This window comes from Podarcis pityusensis, assembly GCF_964106645.2.
Source record: "Podarcis pityusensis genome assembly, chromosome: 7".
NCBI classification, from domain to species: domain Eukaryota; kingdom Metazoa; phylum Chordata; class Lepidosauria; order Squamata; family Lacertidae; genus Podarcis; species Podarcis pityusensis.
Genome location: NC_138031.1, coordinates 58,755,859 through 58,777,705, shown reverse-complemented (window position 1 = coordinate 58,777,705; position 21,847 = coordinate 58,755,859). Strand labels below are relative to the sequence as shown.

At 41.6% G+C, this 21,847-nt stretch overlaps 2 protein-coding genes across 7 annotated transcripts in view; one reads left to right on the top strand and one right to left on the bottom strand.

The window, feature by feature from the left end:
• The window catches only part of NRSN1 (neurensin 1), a 133,320-nt gene that overhangs the window by 13,337 nt on the left and 98,136 nt on the right, over positions 1–21,847 (top strand). The window contains exon 3 of one of the 2 annotated variants that reach the window (XR_013988785.1): positions 487–1,728. Coding sequence is in view for 1 of the 2 variants with exons in the window: in XM_081014324.1 (XP_080870450.1) it covers positions 487–885 (399 nt within the window). In the remaining variant the exon portion in view is untranslated. Of the gene's footprint in view, positions 1–486; positions 2,629–21,847 lie in introns of those variants that run through there. The other variant, XM_081014324.1, reaches the window with a different exon arrangement.
• Positions 12,253–21,847, bottom strand: part of DCDC2 (doublecortin domain containing 2) — a 49,832-nt gene continuing 40,237 nt past the window's right edge. For 4 of the 5 annotated variants that reach the window (XM_081014235.1, XM_081014234.1, XM_081014237.1 and 1 more), the window contains 3 exons: positions 17,927–18,030; positions 13,809–14,108; positions 12,253–12,769 (listed from right to left, as the gene is read on the bottom strand). In XM_081014235.1, coding sequence (XP_080870361.1) covers positions 12,665–12,769; positions 13,809–14,108; positions 17,927–18,030 — 509 coding nt within the window. In that variant the 3' untranslated portion in view covers positions 12,253–12,664. The remainder of the gene's footprint in view (positions 12,770–13,808; positions 14,109–17,926; positions 18,031–21,847) is intronic. The other variant, XM_081014238.1, reaches the window with a different exon arrangement.

Genomic DNA, 21,847 nt, shown 5'->3' with positions numbered 1-21,847 from the left:
GGGAAAAATAATGCCATGAGAACAAAGATGAGTGGGTCAAATGTCTGCCATTTTGAAGCTCCCCTATTTGGTAAATTCTGGGGTCGCAGAAGACTGGTGACTGCCTTTTCCCTTGCAATGTCCATTTCCTCTCCCAAAATTGTGTTTCAGATCCCATTTCTCAGGAGCCCACATATTTATAAGCCTACAAATTTATTTATGGACATGAACACTTCCTATTTCTGCCCACATCCCTGCTGAATTTCCATTGTCTGTGTATCCATTGACTGCTTACGGATGCAGTTAAGGTTGTGAAAATCATCTGTCAACTTGAATTCTACATGACAGAAGCCTCCAGGGGCTCACAATGGCACTGCACGTTTCATTGGTGTGATGGCAGATGTCAGTAACATGTCACGTAGATTTAATAGCTAAGACTGAAAACAATAAAGCAAAAAACTGCCATCGCGGCTTTGCTGAATCTTCTGAATCTTCTTTGTCTTCTAGGTCGGACTCATCTCAGGGACGGTGTTTATGCTGACAGGGATCATCGTTCTCGTCGTAGGTTTTCTTGTGCCACCCAAAATTGAAGCCCTGGGAGTAGAAGATTTTGTGGTGGTGGATACACGTGCGGTGCAGTTCAACAGAGCCCTTGACATATGCAAGTTGGCTGGAGCAATATTGTTCTGCATCGGAGGAACCACAATGGCGGCCTGCTTGCTGATGTCTGCGTTCGCTAAAAGCTACTCCAAAGAAGAAAGGTACCTGCAGCAGAAATTTAAAGAGAGAATTGCAGACATCAGAGCCCATGCACACCCTGTCACCAAAGCCCCGGCACCTGGAGAATCCAAGATACCCGTCACGTTGTCCAAAGTTCAAAATGTCCAGCCGTTATCTGAAACCTGATGTTTGTTTTCTCTTTCCAAACATACCCATCTTGTGAATTTGAAAAGGTCAGCTTTGGCCTGTGTATGAATCTGTGTTTCCCATGCAGTGTAACTGCACTCTGCAGCCAGTGGGGAAAGGAGCAGATTGGGAAGGAGGTGGAAATGGCTTGAAGGGGATGGTTCAGCCATCAGTGGCTTGAACAAAGCATTAATGTATGAGTTGTTCTCTTATTTTTAATAGTTGCATTGAATCCTTGCAAAGCACCATTTGATTGCCCTTCCCTTTAAATTTGTCACCCATTTCGTGCTGCTTCCAGTTAACTGACATGTTCATACCTGTTTTATTGTGGACGGCTTCAAGTTATGTTCTCTTGGCTCTATAGCCAAAGTCCAACAAAACGATATTCGTGCACGTTGGAGAGAACCATCATGCAGACAATGGGAGCAGCTTTCTCATTTCCACCACGTGTGCTTGTACTACTGGGAAAGAAAGTTGTCTTGCAAACCAAAAGGCAGCTTTTCTCTTCAGCAGCATGAGTTGCTGTGGTGGGAACCAAATGGGAACCTGTCAATGCCCTCACCTGATCATTCGTTTGTTTTTAAATAGAAATGACAGATCATTAACGTGATATTCCATATTTTCCCAGTCTTGTCATAGAAGAGTTATAATAAGCCCTTCTTTGTAAAGAAATCCGTCCATTACTGTCATCTGAAGAGCAGCCTTTAGAGTCTACCAGTGAAATCCTATGCACGTTTACTAAGATGGAGGTTCCACTGAGTAGGACTTTTTTCCATGTAAGTGTCTACCAGATTGCAGTCACTAGAATTCCATGCATTCTTGTAGCAACCTGCATGGCAGAAGGTATGGTTCCCTAACCATCAGAGGATGCACTTCTCAGTATTATGATTGAAAAATATCCTGTTGTGAGCTGAGCCCCAAATTTAACGCCTTCTGTTTCTGGGAAGTGCAATTTTGAAAGTTGCCATTTAAAAGAAGAAAACTTTTGTGTGGAAGTGTATACCAAGTTAACCCACCTGCAGGTCTGGTCTCAAATTTTCAGTAGGAAAAGAAATGTAACTGAGGCTGTTTTCCCATACAGCGTGTGCATTTTGCATTGGTACGAGATAAGAACAGTAAAAGCCCAGTTCTGTGCTTCATGCACTGTGCACTGTGGTGTGTACACAGAGCTCCTGGGCACATAAAGAAGGACCTTTTACATCAATGGAGCAAATGTACACACACAAACGAATACATGTGTAGATCTGCTCCCTTTGTTGAAAAGGACATCAAAGCCCTATGCCTGCACCAAATTTCTGGACTAGAGAAGCCACGGGGCAAGTTCCTCCATGTTGTTGCCTAACTTCCATGAATTCCAATAGGATTTGTGCAGGAACATTTCCTGGTGAATCATGCATATTTTTTAAAGCTAAGAGATTCTTCATTCCTTAAATCCGATTGCCTGAAAGAAACTATTAAATGTGATGCTTCTATTTTTCTAGATAATAGAAAGAGCTTATCCTTAATCATAGTACAGTTGTGTTGACGCTTACCTACAGATTTGTCCTTTCCACTAAAGATATAAATCATCTTTGTCTCTCTCTGTCTGTCTCTCTCTCTATAAAATTCTCTTCCTTTTATTCTATGGATCTAAAACAAGACTATGTAAAGAGATGTGACCTTTATATTCTTTGACAATATGTGCCCACCTTATAGTTCTGTCTATTTTTTTCAATGGATTAAATAAAATTATGAAGAACTGGTGCTGGTGATGGAAAATGTTTCCTTTCAAATTATCAAGTGGGCATAAGGAGCTGGGTGGCCCAGCACAGAGACGACCTCCCATCAGCCTTGGTCAGCATAGGCAATGGTCAGGGAGAGAGAACTCACAACATAGCACTGGCAGTGTAACCACATTCCTGGGACAAGGGTTCATGACCCTTTTGCCAACCAGTCAAACGGAGGGGCCAGGAAATGCAGCAAAGGCTGCCACTTTCCTTTAACCCTGCCATAGGGCTCAAGTTTAAAAAATGTTTTCATTTACATGTTGCATCTATGACAAAGTTATGTGAAGTAGTTGTTTGGGCAACAGATGATGTCAAGGGCCTTCAGTGTTCCTACCTTCAGTGTAGGTATATATATCTAAAATCAGCTCCTGTCAGGAGTGGTGTGTTTCACCCTCTTTCTTTTGCAACAGATGCATGAAGACATCTGGGATTAGAAAGGTTTCTACATCAAATGGAAGCACATCTCTTCCCTCTCTAGTTAGATGTAGCCCCTGAGATCATTGGCAATACCATCCCACGATATCTCCAAGGACTTACCTCTCTCTTCTCTCAGCCTCTTAAGTCATTCAGCTGTTATACTCACCCTGCTATTATGTAATGCATGAGGTCCAGTGGGTGGTAACACAAGAACAGGCCTTCTCTGTAGTGGCTCCCCATTTGTAGAATGCTCTCACCAAAGAGGTTTGCCTGGTGCCTTCATTATATATTTTTTAAGTATCAGGCTAAAGCGTTCCTCTTCAACCAGGCCTTTGGCTCTTATGATGAAGGGAGATATATAAACAAATCAATAAACAAAATAATGCAAGGATGAGGAACCTGTGGCCTGCCAAATGTTGTCAAACTGCATCATTCATCATCTCTAACCTTGGCCATGGTTTCTGTGGCTGATGGGACATGAAGAGAGTCCAATAACACGTGGAGGTGCAAAGGTCCCCATACCTGGTTTAAAACATGAACTAGAAGTTCCCTGCTAAAATTCCAATTGTACCATGAATTCTATGGGAGGTCTTGCGTTTGTCTCACAATATTAATTCCCCATTCGCATTAGGAGGCTAATTATGCTTGTCAGTCCTTATAGGGTCGTTGCAGGAGTTACTGAAATAATATGAGTGAAGCGCTTAGAGAAAGCGTTCTATAAACTATTGCCATTCTTCTACAGTTACATGCGTTTATAGCCACAGTGTCAAATCTTAATGAAAGGACTTTGGTCTTGCTCTTTTCATGTCAGTAGAAACCTTGTTTACTGCAGTTTGCTTTCACTGCCATCAAGCTAGCAGTGTGTGGGCAGCAGCAAGGCAGAGCACAATGACCTTTTCCAATGTGATGTTTAATTAAAGATTGTGAGGAGCAGACTTGTGACATTTTGAGTATTACAGTGTGGCTTGCTGAAGGACATTTAAAATGATGGCTGCAATATCCACTAGTCTCCTTCCATCTTCCCCACTTCCCTTTTGATAACATCATTTCTGAAATCAGATTGAAAATCTAATTTACACCCCTTTCTAGAAAAATAAGGCAGGATGATAGATCTCAAAAATTATTGCTCAGAAAAAAGAGAGGCCCAGACGTTATCTTGCAGTGACCTTGTTCAGGATGAGAAACACTCTCAAGAATTGGAAACTTGCAGTCACTGGTTAATAGACATACTAATGCTGAGGCAATATCTCTCTGAAGAGCAGTTGCTAAAAATCACAGGTGAGGCGAGGGTCGTTGCACTTGTGTCCTTTTCATGGGCTCCCCATGGGCATCTGGTTTGCCCCTGTGAGAACAGGATGCAGGATTAAATGGGTCATTGGCTTGATCCAGCAGCCTCTTCTTATGTTCTCATGAGGCACGATCAGCTTTTGACATTCAGTGTGAAGTGTTTGACACTTGTGTGAAGGCCAGTAGCTGAGCTGCAGAGCAACTGGTTTGCATGCAGAATATCCCCGTTTCAATCCCTGGCACCTCCTGGAAAGGATTCCTGCCTCTAACCCTGGAGAGCTACTCCTGTAGGTAAGGTAAAGGCTAAAGGACCCCTGGACGGTTAAGTCCAGTCAAAGGCGACTATGGGGTTGCAGCATTCATCTCGTTTCAGGCTGAAAGAGCTGGCGTTTGTCCACAGACAGCTTTCCAGGTCAGGTGGCCAGCATGACTAAACCGCTACTGGTGCAACGGAACACCATGACTGAAGCCAGAGCGCACGGAAATGCCATTTACCTTCCCGCTGGAGTGGTACCTATTTATCTACTTGCACTTTTTAGTGTGCTTTTGAACTGCTAGGTTAGCAGAAGCTGAGAAAGAGCAATGGGAGCTCACCCTGTCACGCAGATTCAAACCGCCAACCTTTCAATCAGCAAGCCCAAGAGGCTCAGTGGTTTAGACCACAGCACTACCGCGTCCCTAGTTACCTTTTTGTTACTCCCATGCAGTGTATTGAGTCCCCACAGCAGATGATACTGAGCTGGTTGGACCAATGGTCAGTAAAAGGTTGATTCCTGTGTTACACTGAAAGAACCCTGACTCTCTTTGGGAAACCTTGGGGACAGATGGGAAACAGAGGCAACTTTTGATCACTGGGGTTAACTGATTATGAAGAATGTCTTTAGTTTTTAATCTAAACTTCTTTTATTTTGTTTCAGAGGGATATTTTATATAGGTTTTAATCATATTGTTGCCTATCACATCAAAGCAGGGGAAGCATCTGGTCCTCATCTGACCCTTTGTCAAACATAACACAACTAAAATAGGGTTCATACTGTTTTACTTTAAGAGTGTCGCTTAACGCTCTAGAATTATTCCCACCTTTCTAATGTCCTGAGTGTTAAGTTGTGGGTAGACATAGCAGACGACGCAGCGATGAAGAAGCTTGGGGGTGAAGTAAATATGTTGAACCACAGAAGAGAAGGAAAATAGCCTTGAGAATGGATTGGGAAGTAAGGAAAGGCTGTTACCAAACACTGGTGTGGGAAATCTGATTTCTGTAATATATGTGCAGCATAAGCCATGATTTTCCAGTAATCGTCTTCACGACCTCTTCTCTGCTTCTGTGTAGATATTAAACAAGTGACACATTTTTTTAAAAAGAAGAAGAAGCTACAATTCTCTCTGCTCTTCACTAAACATCAGCCTCTTATGCAAATTCAGAATGCTATCCTTCTTTGCTTCTGGATTAAAAACCCCAAAAGCCATTTTAACAGAAGAGTAATCACTCGTGCAATTTGTGCTGAGATCAAATTTGGCATAGCTTGATTGGCAATCATTGCCTTTTATCTCGTTTGTGTTGATGAACACGCTCTCAGGATGTTTGCGTCTGCCGCTTCCATTCGGATTTGCACAGCCATTTCGCTCCAGCCATCTGGTTGTTCTCTATGGGCTGCCTTGACCCTTCTTTTTTGCTTTTTATTCCCACAGTGCAGTGAGTCACACATGAAAGGCTGGGGAGTACATATGCCCTCTCTTCCTCAGATGTGTGCGACAGCAGATTCTCCCTTCTGGGTTTTGAGGTAAACCCAATATGACTCTTTTGCAGTACTGAATCCCTTTGCACAGTAAAAGAAGAAAAAGTCTGCATCGTTCCTGAAAACAGACGATCAGTAGCTTAGAAGCATCATTAGTGCTGGTACAGTTATGTTATGATGAATAACTTATTTATACAGTGCTACCAATGAACATGGAACGCCACAGTATTTCATAAACAAGGACACATCTCTGCATTAAGAATATAGGGAAAGCCTGCTGGATCAGGCCAATGGCCCATCTGGTCCAACATGCTCTTCTCATGGTGTATTGGTTAAGAGCGGTGGACTTGTAATCTGGTGAACTGGGTTCGCGTCTCCGCTCCTCCGCATGCAGCTGCTGGGTGACCTTGGGCTAGTCACACTTCTCTGAAGTCTCTCAGCCTCACTCACCTCACAGAGTGTTTGTTGTGGGGGAGGAAGGGAAAGGAGATTGTTAGCCGCTTTGAGGCTCCTTAGGGTAGTGATAAAGTGGGATATCAAATCCAAACTTCTCCTCCTCCTCCTCCTCCTCTTCTTCTCACAGTGGTCAACCAGATGCCTGAGGGAAGCATGCAAGCAGGACTTGGGTGCAACATCACAAAACACACCTGCGATTCCCACCAACTGGTATGAAAACTGGTATTTGCCTTGGTAGGGCCAAACTAGGGACATTAGCTTGTTCACTTGTCTGCTCCTTTCACACATTTATTATCTGTTGAACAGACTTTTCATCTTGCCTTTCCAAGCTTGTTTGAAGCCAAGATGAACAGTTAATTTTTGTCAGGTATGCGTGCAGGAGCCAGGCCCTGTGACCAGTAGGGCTTCACAGGACTGGGGCCTTCCTAAGTTTGTTCTGGAGAGGCAAGGTGCGGCCACACAAGTGAGGCCGCTTGATAACTCACTGAACCTGGTGGCAAGAGCCGGGAAGGGATATACGATCAGCATTTCCTTTCGGATCTTTGCCACAGCAACTCGTTTCCTGCCTTGCTGCGTTGGGCTTCTTGCTTCCTGATCCTCAGACCTCGGCTTCTTGACTCCTTGCTTCTCAACCCTTGACTTCATGACTCCCTGCTTCCTGACCCTCGGACCCCTGGTTTCTGGACTCTTGTTCCTGCTCCCACCTCACCATCTTGCCTCCTGTCCTGACATCCTCAGCCAGGATTTTGATTGCCCGTAGACTGGACCATGACAATTTCCCCCGGTAAAACCCAACACTTGCAGATTTTGGAAGCACTTTTAAAAGGGGAGCACCGATAAGGGAAGACAACCAGCACCTATTGCACCGGTTAAGCATTGTTAAACCAGTACTGTACCATCCTGAAGTGGCATCTGGTGAAAACTCCATGCTGAAAGATTCAGCGGCAGTCTTGCTTCCCAAACACAAAACCTTTTTGAACATTAAGTTACGACGTTAGCCAATTGTTCTATTCCAAAGCAGCAAAAAAATAATATTGTCAGTCAACCTTTTTCAATTATATTTGGAATTTCTTTGAAAAGCAGAACCTGCCACAGGACAACAAATAAACACCAATGTGTTTAATGGAGTTGGGGGCGTGGAATTGTATTAAGAATTTTTCAGCTAACAAATAGATTTGACAGCTTTGACAATAAGTTTTGAACATAGCCTTTTGTTTCCAAAGTTCCTTGAAGAACAACACAGTGAGATATGTTTCATATTGGGCCAGACATAAGACATAGCTTCCCCTCACCCATATTTAGGTACAAAGGCAGTACAGAAAGACAGCTGAGGCCTGAAAGAGGACGAGAAAGATTTTCAAAGGGCAGCCTGTCTTTGAAATGTCAGCATACAATGAATAAAAGTAGCAGAATATCTGGTGACCAGGAAAGTGGGCATCTGCTGCCTGACATCCTTTTTGTGCTTCTCACTGCTCATCCCCAGTCGTGAAAGATGGTGGGTTGATGATGACAGTCATCTGCTTAATGTCACAGTAGTTTATCTCAAATTTGTTTCTGGGAATTTGGACTGAACTAAATGGGCACATATTGGAGTCAGCTAGATTCCTCCTCCTAAGATAGCATCACCAAGCTACTCTATTTTCCAGAGATGGAGCAGCCTAATTGTGGATGTTATCACATAAGGAGAAGGCTGAATGCCAGGGCTGAAATTTAAAATCCAGGCCAACCTAGGTATTCAGAGAATTAGCACCTCCAAGCAAATGCAGGGAAACTTCAAGAGATGGGTTATGCTCTGATCTTGAGGGTCAGATTTGATGGTGGTTGGTTGGTTGTTGGCGGCATTCTCACACAGCGTATTCAGATGCACCCTCATGCATTAACCCTCCCCTCCCGCTGTCCTCTCTGCTGCAATCCTGCTCCCTCTAAGTCTGTTAGACAACTATTTGTTGAGCTGGGTGGGAGGAGGGCAGTAATTTCAAATTATTTAGATGGCCTGAACCATGAGCATCCCATGTGCCATTGCCCCATCCCCAGCCTTTCAAAAAACCTGTTTGAATTTACCTGCAAAATCCAGTAGCAGGAGGAGTTTGACATGAGGCAGTTTGACCTGTGGGGGTTGCCCAGATTGTTCTAGAAGATTACCAGTAGGAGGAGGCAGCCCAGGCACCCATTGCCCACCAATCATTTCTTGGGGAAGGAAGGGATTGCTAATGCATTCACAGATTTCAATAGCTGTATATGTATTATGTTTCACCCTTTCTTTTCTTTTCTTTTGATAATCTTTTTTATTAGTTTTCAATTACAACAATCCAATAGCCTCATTATAACAATGGCAATTTATAATACAATTAGTAATACCAATCATTGAGATGCCAAATTATATAATTTAGGTGGCCCCCCGCATGCTATAATTGATGGTCTGATGATTAATTTTATTTCTGTGTTCCAAAATCTTATAAATTTCAGTTACGCTCTAGTCAAAATAACAATCCCTTATATCACAAATGCAGTTTTGATGACGTTTCACCCTTTAATTAACATGCACTGTTTTAAAAGTCTTTCTAGAGGAATTTGCATCAAGGACTATGGTTTATATATGTCATCTGGTTTCATTCAAACGGCAGAAACTTATGGGTTCATCATCTACCTTTGGACACAAGCAGAATATTGATTAAAAATAAAATTCTTGGCATAGCTGATTTCTTGTAACAATTCAGTCATATGATCTGCATGTGAACCTGGCTCTTTGTGTTAATGGCGACGGTAGATCTTCAGCCTAATCTCTGCGCTATGCTTGCACTGAAGGGTCATCCTTCTTAAACACAGGTCAATTTAGTGGAAGCACATTGCAAGTCAAGTTCAAAGAGGGAAAAGAATGCGGAAGTCCCAAGCAGAGAAGTTGTGTGGACCACCATCTGTCACCGTACATATTTTTAGAATGAGACAGGTAGGTTAGTCTTAAAAACCCACAGAATTAGAGGTTACATCCTAGTGATGAAAACCAGAGAAAAGCACACTCCACACACATCATTGTGCTGTTGGTGAGAAGGTTGCCATAGCGTTAGAAATTTTCATCTTAGGAAACAAAAAACTGTTCTGTGGGGTCACCCATTCCTTACATCTTAAACCATGTGGCACCTCAATGACTTGCCAAATTTATCTGGGCATAAGCTTTCGTGGAGATGCATGATGTGTTTTCCTGAGTTACATGTACAAGGTGGGGAGCTGGGAATGTAAAAGAGAAAAAAAAGTGAGGTTAGAGGGAAATGAAATGCAGAATGGAGCAAACAGTGATAATTACATATTTAACAGTCGTGATTCACAAAACGGTTTTTGATCTTTTGTGAATTATTAAGCGTGTAATTAGCACTGTTGTAGTTTTCTGGATTTCATTTCTCTCTGATCTCACGCTTTCCTTTCAGTTCCCAATGACAGTCTCCCACGCAACTACGCATAAATGTACCCCACCTGCATCTCAGGAAACTGCACAATGCATCTGACAAAGTAGGCTATACCAATGGAAGGCTGACGATGGAGTCTGACTAAATTCCATCTGATAGGCTAAGAAAGATGGTTGAAGAAAGATGGGGATCTATAGCTCAAGAATTGCAAGGGAACACTCGAGAGTTTAAATCTCAACAGGAAAAAAACAATTTAGCAATTTGTAAATTGCAGGACAGGGGATGTGGGTGGCACTGTGGTTTAAACCACTGTTCCGCTTGGACTTGCCAATTGGAAGGTCAGCAGTTCGAATCCCCGCAATGGGGTGAGCTCCCGTTGCTTGGTCCCAGCTCCTGCCAACATAGCAGTTCAAAAGCAGGCCAAAAAGTGCAAGTAGATAAATAGGTACCACTCCAGCAGGAAGGTAAACAGCATTTCCATGCGCTGCTCTGGCTCAGAGAATCAATGAGAATTTAATCAGATTATTTCTTTACAAAAGCTCAAAAATCTGTGGTTGTAGTCAGACTTATTTTACCACTGATGAAGGGAGGAATGGTGTCATAAGTGATCTGTTTATTCTGCTGATACTGTGATATATATATATATAAATATTCTTGGGATGTTGTCACTTCCCTGTATGCTACTTACAAACTGCAACAGCAGGAATCTTCATGTAATGAAACTAGGTAATTTGAATAGCAATTTACTAGCTTTAATATATTCAAAGAACAAACCCTAAAATACACTAACATTTGTTTAATGTGTTAAAATATATTCAGGATAAAATATATAATTACAAAGAAATTGGTATCGCCAAGCCAAATGTTAGGGTTCCAAGGGGTTGCTCGAGAGCAACCAGACAAATGCCTCCTTGCTTGGCTCTGAAGCCTTGCTTTTGATGCCAAAATAAACTTTATCTGTCCAGAGCGCCACTCTCCCGTGGCTGGCTCATTCACTGGCAGAATCCGTGAGTGGGCGGTCCTTAAACCTTCCCCAGCAAAGTAGTTTCTTAACGCCCAGTCTGCGCCTCCCCTCTCGGCGCGGAAGCCTACTGCGCAAGGAAGGCATGGGTAATGGAGGACCTCTCTCCTCCCCGCTTTGCTCAAGCAAGGTGTCCTGGCACCGCCTCGCCTCCTCCGAGCCCTGAAGCTCCTCTCCACTGGAGGCGTGGTTACTCTCCTCCGCTGAGGAGGAGCTGCTTCCCACGATCTTTGGGGGCTCTCTGTAATCCATCCAGCTTTTCCCATCTCCCCCCTGAGCCGATGGCAGTTCCCTGACACCAAACAATGTTTAAGGTTTTTAAAATTAATTGTACTATTTATCAACAGCTACAAACCAAACTAAAGATTCAGCCTATTACAAAAAGGAGCAAGAGAGCTACATCAAGGGATGTGGCAAAACTTACCGGTAAATGAACTGCACATGGATTTATAGGCTAAATGTTTTGCAAGAAACCACCAACCTAACTTATGAAACGTCAGTTGAGCTATGTCTATTTACCATTAAGACATCTGACCCAATACCGGAACATGCCTGTTTTTTCATGACCTGCAAACTTAAGCCAATGAGATGAGAACACAATTTTCAAGATGGCGATTAATTTTTAAGTAATTTTATTTTCTCCTATAAGTGTTATTAAACCATAACATTGTGATTGGTTAAATGTTTAAAGCAATGCACTTTTAGAATCAAAGATAAATTCTTTATAGAAATTTTGCCTGATTGATCCATTTATCCCTCATAGCTAGCTTGCTGGAGAGATCTTTGACCGAAGTGAATCTGGCCTGCACATAGCAACAGAATTATGCCAGACACATTTTGGGTGGGATAATTAAGCACATTTACTTAGAAATAAGTGAAATCAATAGGGTTTTCGGCCATATCAATGCACATTGGGTAGGGCTGTTAACTCATGCTAAAGTAGTGCAAGGTAACTATTTGTTATTATTGAAACTATTAAAATAAGTCCTTCATATTGGGTCACATTCTGTCACCCCATCCAGCTATCAGTTCCTGACATGGAAACTCTTGATCAGCACAAGGTATTCACTTGCCTGCAGTAGCTTTCAATGGAAGAGAGGACATCTGCACATACATACCTTTGAAATGAGTGTAACTGCCCATACACACAAGAGCCCATCTGCATAGCAGAAATAAATTTCCATCCTGTTGTGATTCCCGCTGCACCGCCCCCCCACTCTCCATATCACAAAGTGAGACTCCATCTTATACCCCTAAATTAGATCCTGGAAATACACCACAGCTCATGTACATAAGAGATTTATTCAGCTATAAAAAAATATTACAGACTCTCCATTTTAAAGGCGCAAAAATATTCTTCAACTCTTCTAAACAAACATGGGTACACATTAGGCCTAGTTCAATATTCAACATTCTGCAATGGCAGTATTTATTCAATTAACACCTATGTTTCCCCTTAGAATTCACATTGGAGAAAGACCAAATCTGGGGACTATAATTCAATCTTCCTCTTAATTATTCATTTAATTATCTAAGTTCTGGTATACCACATTATCATGCCAGTGTTCAGTGGGTGGAACTCCACCATATTGTCACATTATAAATTAATAAAGCACACACACACACACAAAATTGCTTTGCACTCCAAATAGTAAATCCTTCATTTTCTGATAACCTATGTCCTTCAAAATATGTCTATGCTACTGCCGCATAGTCATTGGTTTGTTCGTTTTTTTCACTCTCCTGTGGGCTGGTGATGGTAACTCTTGGAGCTGAGGTTTTCTCATAATTGGAATCATCCTAGACAGAGAGAAGGGGGGGGCATATTTTAACTTGTCATATGGCAGAGATTTTTCTTTTGTATGTGTTGATGTGATCAAGCAGAGCCTGCATAACCAGCACCCATCAAGCCAAGTGCAGATCCATAGCCATGTGAGATGGTTGGAAACTCTCCTTCTTTTGCTGTTCCAGAAGGCAGAAAAGCTCTGAAGGTTTATCAAACCCCTTGGAGGCCACCACAAAAGGGCCGGCTGGTGAACTACTATGTTTGGCTTGATGGGCCACAAGGTATTCAGTTGAGCAATAAGGCAACTAGCCTATAATGTGCTTGAATAAAAACAACTGAATTCTTCATGCTATGTATGAAATGAGTAGTTTTAGAAACCATTAAATGATGACAAGTGAATAAGCCAGCATCCTAGTTAGCTTCTTTAATGTGCAAGAAAAAAAGTGAAGAAGACAACTGGGTAACAAAAAAATAGCAGCGTGATTATACAAGCTAATTCATCCCAGCCTAACTTTTTATTTAAGCAATGGAAGCGGCTTGAGTTTTTTCTTGTTTTAGGTACAATTTTTAAAGAGCACAAGTTACTCTCCAATTCTGGGAAATTTCATGGTGGCAGCTTGTGGCGCTTGAAACCAGGTTTTCGAGTGTAGACAAAGTATGTGGTTTCCAGATACGCAATTCACTGGCTCACACCATTAAAGTGATCGTGAACTTGGCTTGGCACATCAGCTATGATACTGCAAAAACACGGCAGTCAGTTTTCCAAGTAACCTCTGAAAACGAGGTCAGCGTGCACAGAAGACTGGTGACCGGCAAACGTAAGGGCTGCAACATTATCACAATGTTAGCGTCGATGCAACATGTGAACGCTTTACCACTGGGATCACCCAGCATGAGATTATATACCGTCCTCATATAAAAGGTTGCAAAAAGGCAAGAAGAGCTGCCCCAAAGCTGAAAATCCAGCTGTGGAGTATGCTGGCTGCAAACAAACCTATTGTTAGAGCAGAAAAATGGAAGCAGTAGCACATCGAAAGAGCAAAGACATGTTACCTGTTTTTGATCATCAGTACCTTCTTTTGTTTCTTCTTCATGACGATTGTGATCCATCTGTTCACCGTTTTCCTCATTTGTTCCCCCATGCGCATGACTGCTAGGCTCATCTTGGTCAAGGTTCTGCCCTTGCTGCTCATCATCATAATGGCCATTCAGATTCTCTTCTGTTCCATTGATGGCCTCCCCTGTGTCTCCACCCTGATCCGCCTCCCCATTCATAGCTGAATAGTCTTCTTGATGCCGAGCTTGATGTTCCGGTGCCATGGTTTCTTCCTCATCCACAGTTTCCGCTGGCCGCTAGTAAACCCAAAACCCCAAATTGCGTTATGCTCAGCTCTTTTGATTAATATATAAAGAACACATATGAGGTTCACAGACAAGCCAGGGTAAAGCTACGTTAAAGAGAAGAACTGTGCTCTGAACTGTGATGCAGCACAAGCATCTCTACAATTACAGCACAATGCTGTTTCAACAATCTCATTCTGGTATAAGGGAGGTAGGCCTCTGAAAACCAGATACTGGTGACAAACTACAGGGGAGTCTTGTGAGCTTCCCAGCTGCAACTAACTGTTGGGTCCAAAATGCTGGATTAGGTTGATCTTTGGTCCAATCCAGAAGGTATCTATCTTCTTATACCCTGAAACAACAAATCTGTTCCACAAACCACATGGGAAGCTCCTTTGAAATTAAAGAGAGGCTAAAAAGCATCATATGATAACAGCATGGATAATGCCATAAAAAGCAAGAAGGCCAAATATCCAGCTGAGCAAGCAATCCCTTGGATATTAAGTAGTTCTTTATATCCTGACCAAGATTATTCCAATTTAATAATTTCAGACAGCACAATCATGCCTTGACAAAACACACGGGACCTAGCTGAACCTCTTTTATAACCACCCAGTAATTCAACCAAGCAGCCAGCCTGTTTTTGTATTTGTGCTGTTTTCTGGATTTTTGCCTCTATTCTCAATCAACGCAATTTTTCAGATTCCGAAAATCAGCTCAGATGAGCCCATCTATAACAGAATGCAGGTAAAATCACAGTCTGAAAGTAACTCCACTGCAAAACTTGGGAAGCACTGTTTGAATAAAAAGCACTTTTTAAAAGCATCTTTTCAAAAGTAGCTAGGCATTGACTACGGATATTATCTATTGCCGTTCAGACAAAAGAGAAAAAACAAGATCCTAACAGGCACACAGAGCAAGGCGTAAACACAACTTCAGAGAGCACTTAGGCTTGAAGAAATGAGCAATGCTTAAATACCGTTGCCATTTCCCAGTGAACAATGATTTGTTATATATCCCAAATGCTTTACAAAGCAAAGCAAAACTCAAAACATTTTGTTCCCTAACCAGCTAGGGTTGCTAAGTGACAATGGAGCACCTGTTTACAAAATTTAAACATTTGAAAAAGGGAAAGAAATCGTTGCTTCTGGGCTGGATTCAGTCTGATTGGTTTTCACTGCAAAGAGACATGTGCATTTCTAATTGTGTACATTTTAACTTTGCCCAACTGTAAATTTGAAATTTTGATTTCAGGAGCTAAATATTATGGTTGTAAGTCACTTTGGGTTACCCTGGGCAACATAAGGTGGCTGGCAATTTTAATAAATAAATTATTTTGAAATGTGGTAATATCTGAGTGCAGGACACGGGTGGTACTGTGGGTTAAACCACAGAGCCTAGAACTTGCCGATCCGAAGGTCAGCGGTTCGAATCCCCACGATGGGGTGAGCTCCCATTGCTCGGTCCCTGCTCTTGCCAACCTAGCAGTTCGAAAGCACGTCAAAGTGCAAGTAGATTAATAGGTACCGCTCCGGCAGGAAGCTAAACGGCGTTTCCGTGCGCTGCTCTGGTTCGCCAGAAGCGGCTTAGTCATGCTGGCCACATGACCCAGAAGCTGTACGCCGGCTCCCTCAGCCAATAAAGTGAGATGAGTGCCGCAACCCCAGTTGGCCACGACTGGACTTAATGGTCAGGGGTCCCTTTACCTTTTTAATATCTGAGTGCCAACATAAGCATGAATCTTTAAGATACAAGTCAGATTTCAAAGGTCTCAGTGGGCTGAGTCCAAAGACGTTGCGGCAAAGCAGAACAAATTCCACTAATGCAAGAGAACTTCCCCTCGCTCTCCTACCTTCCCATGTGCCCCCTGCATCCCTTCAATCCTCTGCAAGGAACTACCAGTTAGCAGTAGGGCCAGCTCTTTTGTTCTGCAATTTTGTACCTCTCCTTAAGTGGGCCCACTCTGAATCAGGCCGGCCAAGACCAGCATTATTGGGGTACCGTCAGTCCCACTCATCCCTGGGCAGCATCCAGCCCACCTTTCATCTAGACAGTGTTATAAATGAACAGAAAACAAGTCTATTGGTTACTTTACTTTATACCATTTACAGTGGTGCCTTGGTTTTTGAACATCTCCGTTGACAATGCTTCGGTTTTCGAACATGCCTCGGAAATCGAGCATGCCGCGCGGCTTCCATATTGAATTTTCCGTATTGAGTTTTCGGTTTTCGAACATTTCAGAACTCGAACGGTCTTACAGAATGGATTACATTCAAAAACCAGGGTACCACTGTAGTTACTATGGAGGACTTCCTAGCATCAGAAAGTACTTTATATGCTTGAGTACTTTCCATCAGAAAGTACTTTATATGCTTGAACAACAAGTGCCTTTCTTATCTGGTGTCACTTGAGAACAAACATTTCTTTCATGATTGCGAAACTCAATTAGGATTTTGAACCAGAGACCTGCCAAACATGGGTAAGAAAGCCATTAAAATACATTAAACATGAATGCTTTACATCTGCACAAGGATCCAGAGGATAGGGTTCACTCGTGATACTGTGACTAAAAACAAAAGCACTTCCATCAAGGGGTATTTCTCAGATGCCAGTTTCAAAACTTGAATCAATGTGGACATCTGCTTTTCGTCTAGAAGGAAGACTAGCCTGGTGTCCTTGGAAGCTTTAAGTAGAGGTTGAATGGCCAACTGTCATGTATGATCTAGTTGAGATTCCTGTACTGCAGGGAGATGGACTAGATGCCCCTTCCAGTTCTACAAGTCTATGATTCCTCTGGCCCTGTTGCTGCCACCACACCAATTTCCCTCTGATTTACTGCTACCATTGACACCACCACCACTTTTTCTAGCCTAACAAAGATGATACAGATTCACAGCAGCTGCATGTATACACACACAAACAAACCAACACACAAACACCAGGTTTGAAACACATTGATAAACCATAATGAAAAGCTGCCATGAAATTCAAAAGTTCCAAACCTATTAACATCTCCAAGATTCCCATGCTGTCCTCACTGGTCCAATGAAACATCAGTAAAGCAATCAAAAAGAGGCCAACAATAATAGCTCTTCTTTTATTACATTCCATGCACTCTAGAGACCTATTCCACAAATGGTGTTGCTGCCCTAATCAAATGACTATGGGATTTAACTAATCATAGTTTCAGGCTCCTATGATTTTCATCATTATATTGCTTCATGCTTGTAATTTGGCCGAGGATTACATCATTCTCCATTACGAAGATTGAAAGATACCCATCCTGAACGTGACAGCATTTATCCTGTTATTCATTCTATTGACTTCATGCACATAGTTCAATTCCTTACAAAATTTGATATTTTGATAGAGGGTGGTTTATTTGAAACTTGAGTGCCATAATACTATTTGTATTCAGAACAGTTCAAATGCAAAACAGGAACATTTTGCATAAATCTAATGCTGGTTTGCACTTTGTGCAGTTTAATTTATACCCATCCATGTAGCCAGTATGAAAGTTCTAGTACTCAATAGCTAAGCTTTTGCTTTAATAGTACATTGCTGCAATATTCAATGACCATTATTGAATAAGGTTCTAAAAAGGTTACAGAAACCAGAAAACGGAACTTAGGTATTCCAATGCCAGCCATATTCAAAGGTCTGTGTTCCTTCACTGATGGCAGTCTTAGTACATTGGCCAATGAAACAGTTTACCAATAACAGAAAAAGGATGGTTATGACAGCAGTGGAAAACCACAAGAGAAATGAGCCACAACTTTACTGCAAACTTATTTTCATTATGAGTCCCTTGTTCAAAGCTTGCAGCTTACCTGGTCAAGTGGGACCTCAGTTTGAGTGTCTTCATCTTCCTGGACTTCCACAGCCCCCCTCATTTCCGATCGCTTTTTGCCAGCCTTGTAAACTCCTTCCTCCTCTGAAATTGGAAAGAAGCAGAGTCCAACTGTGACACTGTGTGGCAAAGTTAGCGAACTGCACCCAAGGACAGCCTGGAAAAGGTTTCTCATTCTTCACAGGTGTTTACACTTACAGATTGAAGACATGCACCCATCGGTTTTGCTTTGGCTTTTATAAGAGCACCAGCATTCTTACATGGAAAGAGAATGAAAATAACCACTGGAAGGAATTCAGTGTTGTGCTCTCCTAATTGTTCCATCAGCACAAGCATTATTGCTTGCCGGATGGAACAATTCCCCACTCTCCCCCTCCCCCCATGCACTGTTCTGAGAGTTCTCCTGAACCTCCGGAGAAGATTTGGGGGTGCCACAGGGGCACACAGAAGAGGAGGAGAGAAAGCCCTGTTGAGCTAGTGGGAGCCTTTACACGAGTTTTCCACGAGTTTTCCACGAGCTTTCCACTAGCACGCTGGGTTGGTTGAATCTGGGCTTCAGGATAATACTTAGTCAAAAGTTGCACTAGCTCAATTCTGAGCTTTAAAGCAACTAAATATCAAACACGCTTATAAAGGAAAACATAGCACACACGTTTCACAAAATAGATGTTAACAAAACCCTCAAGTTGTTTTTTGTCAACAAAGCTTTACCCATTAGATTTCTTTCACCACGGATAACAACTGGTACTTTGCTACGTCCGCCTTGGTTTAAGACAGTTATAAGGAAAATCTGCCAAGAACTACTCAAAAATCAATTTCATTCATTTCAAGTGAAAAGAAATTGTATGTTATTATTACATATTTTTATAGATTCAAATAATTATTAAATCACAGAAATGGGATAACTATAATATATATGAAGGAAGTCTTCAGGCTAAGAAGACAAATATTACATAGCGTGGTGGGGAAGAAGAAAGCAATAAATGTATCACCAACCCAAACTTGGCTAACCCAAGTTTAGAAAGGAGATGTATTCGCAAATAGAAACACTGATCCATTTTGTTTCTGGCTTTTGAACACAGTGGAAAAACATGAGAGGGCCTTCTCAGTGGCTGCACACAATCTGCAACTCCTTTCTCAGAGAGACATACAGCACTAGCAGTTCATGCAACTTTCCGCATTTTTTCAACTGGTATTTTAAATTGGCTTGCCATGCATTTCTGCCTTTTGAATTAAATATTCCTGAATGTAAAGTTTTAAACATGCAGGGGAAGACAACATGCAAATAGAAGAATAACTTTATATACTGCCTCACTCTATCCTGTGGGGGGGAAATCAGATGGCTGTATTAATCACCTGCTACAAAACACAAGGCAGTAGCCTAGACAAGGGACAGTCAATGCATAGAAGAGGAGAAAGGTTGGAACTTGGCTGCAGATGTGGAAGCAGCAGATGTGGAATTCAGCAAACGGGACTGTCCAGCACCTTTCTGCTAGAGTCCTGTGAGTGTAGAAAGCATGGGAACATGGAAAGAACCATTTGGAAGCTGGAGTGTAGCACGGCTTCCTATGCTAATATCTTGGGGGGGGGGGGAGGAATCTGGACTCCTGAAACTACTGAAAGACATTTCTCTGCTTTATCCAGCTCAGTATCTCCATTCCAATTGACAGAACCTCACTGATACACGTTAATAAACAAGAAAATTACATGACTATATTAAATAGAAAATGAGTTATAAATTCCAACAACTATTAAGAAATCAATATACTTTAAATAATAAAACACAGAAAATTAATGTTTCCTGCATACGTTCCCCTCCTTGGCAGACCTAACAATAAAAAAAAAAATATTGCAGCACAAATGATAGTATTATGCATAGCCATTTAATACATTTCAAATTTGAAACTGATTGATGTTCAGCATTAGGGAGAAAATAATCATGGTAATAACTGTCTGCCCTGAATATTTTATGGAAATCAGGGGCATTTACAGAGCTGTAAGCTCTGTATCTAAGTTAATGTAACTACAAAAAAATATTTAATGTCATTTACCAGATGCTGCCTCATAAAGCAAAAAAACAAAACAAACCCATAATAAACGCATTGTTCATTACATCCAACAAATACCCAAAAGGGATGAAGAGGATACAGGATTGTTTTCTAATCTTCACCCAAACAAAACACCAAAAAACTGGCATTGTTGCAGGAATCCATTTTAAAATGTCTCAAGAGAATTATAAATCTCTCATGGGAAGGGAACATTTTTGTGTACAAAACAGAGGCCTCTGCTATGTTCCCTCACAGAAAACAGGAGGAGACATATTTTAAGGGGCAACATAACAGAAATGAAATAAAAACTGATGACAAGGAAGCAGAACCATTTTCAAAATCCGTTTCCTGATAACAATGAGCTCATTCCATTCTGCCATAAGCATGGCACTCACAAACCAAATCAGTAACAATCAAGCCCTATGTACATTTACTCAGAAATAAGTTCCATGGAGTTTAATGAGTTTTAACAGCCAAGAGCAGAGACAGCAAGTTATGTTGCTGTTATTATATAAAAGTGTGAATTATTGCCGAACTGGTAAATGGAACTTGAGCTGGTATAAAGAGACATGGCATAGCTGAGTTGGCATAGGCAAGCCTGGCGTAAATGAGACAGGGCCTCTCTGCTTATATGTTATGAAGGATTAGAGAAATTGAGTAATCCTAAAGGGACAGGCTAGAGGCAAGCCAGAACTGTACCACAGGTATTATTAATTCTTTAATATGCACACCAACAACCATGGCAGAGTGTTAATTTTCAGTGATTCAATATGTCATGTTTATATGTGGAGTTCACTTTTATAAGAATAGCTGGGAAACATCGCCTTGTGATAATGTTTTCCTGGAAAATAAATTACTATGCACCATAAACCAGAGGGCCCAAAGGTATGGCTGTTTGACTGTGCTGTTACCCTATCGTCATTCTGCTTGTAGCAATGGTAATGATCCCAAACTATTAGGTTGCAAAGAATACATCTTATGAAGCAGAACTCCATTCTCTGTTTCAGAGAGATGGAACAGCACAGCCAAAATTGTTGACAACAACAGTAAGATAATGGAAACCAGAGACCGGTGAGATAATGGAAAAGGTCTTCATAACATGAGAAAATGGTTCCAGTAAGGGTCAAAGACTCCAAAACTGTAACATACAGAGGTGGTACCAGAATGTGGTTTTCATAATATGTTCCATAACATTATGAAACTTTATGTATTTCACATAATGACTTGCCCATTCTTTTGCTACCGCCTTCTAGAAAAAGCAGGTCGTTCTGTTTAAAGGCTTCCCAAACCTCCATTCATAGGCTGTAATATATATCGCAAGCCAGGACCAAATGGGTGGAGGCAATTTTTGCTCTTTCTTGTCACACCTAATGAGAATATCCATTTGCAAGTATTTCTCATTAATGCATGCATTCTCCACATAGATAGATGTCAACTCTTGAAAATTACTGCCAAAATTCCTCTAAATACTAATGCATTACCATTCGTCTTTCAGAAGAATACAGTACCTATCAACTTCTCAGCATGAAGAATACATAGAGACATTAAAACCTCAATTTGTATAGCAAACCAAGCCAAACTGATATTCCAGGTAACTATTACCTTGCAGGTAGTAAAACCCTCATTTCAAAGAACTTGTGGGGGAGGGGAATAGTTTCAGCCCCAAGCTAGTCACAAATTGTTACACATCCTTCTCAGAAAAATAAAAGGGACATTTTATCACCTGCTGCATAACCTCTCCAATTAAAGTTATTTAATTTTTCCTTTAAAAAAACAAAAGATACAACTAGCACACAATATTTAAAAACTGGATGCAGGGATTAACCTGCCTTGCCTAAAACAGTAAGACTCTT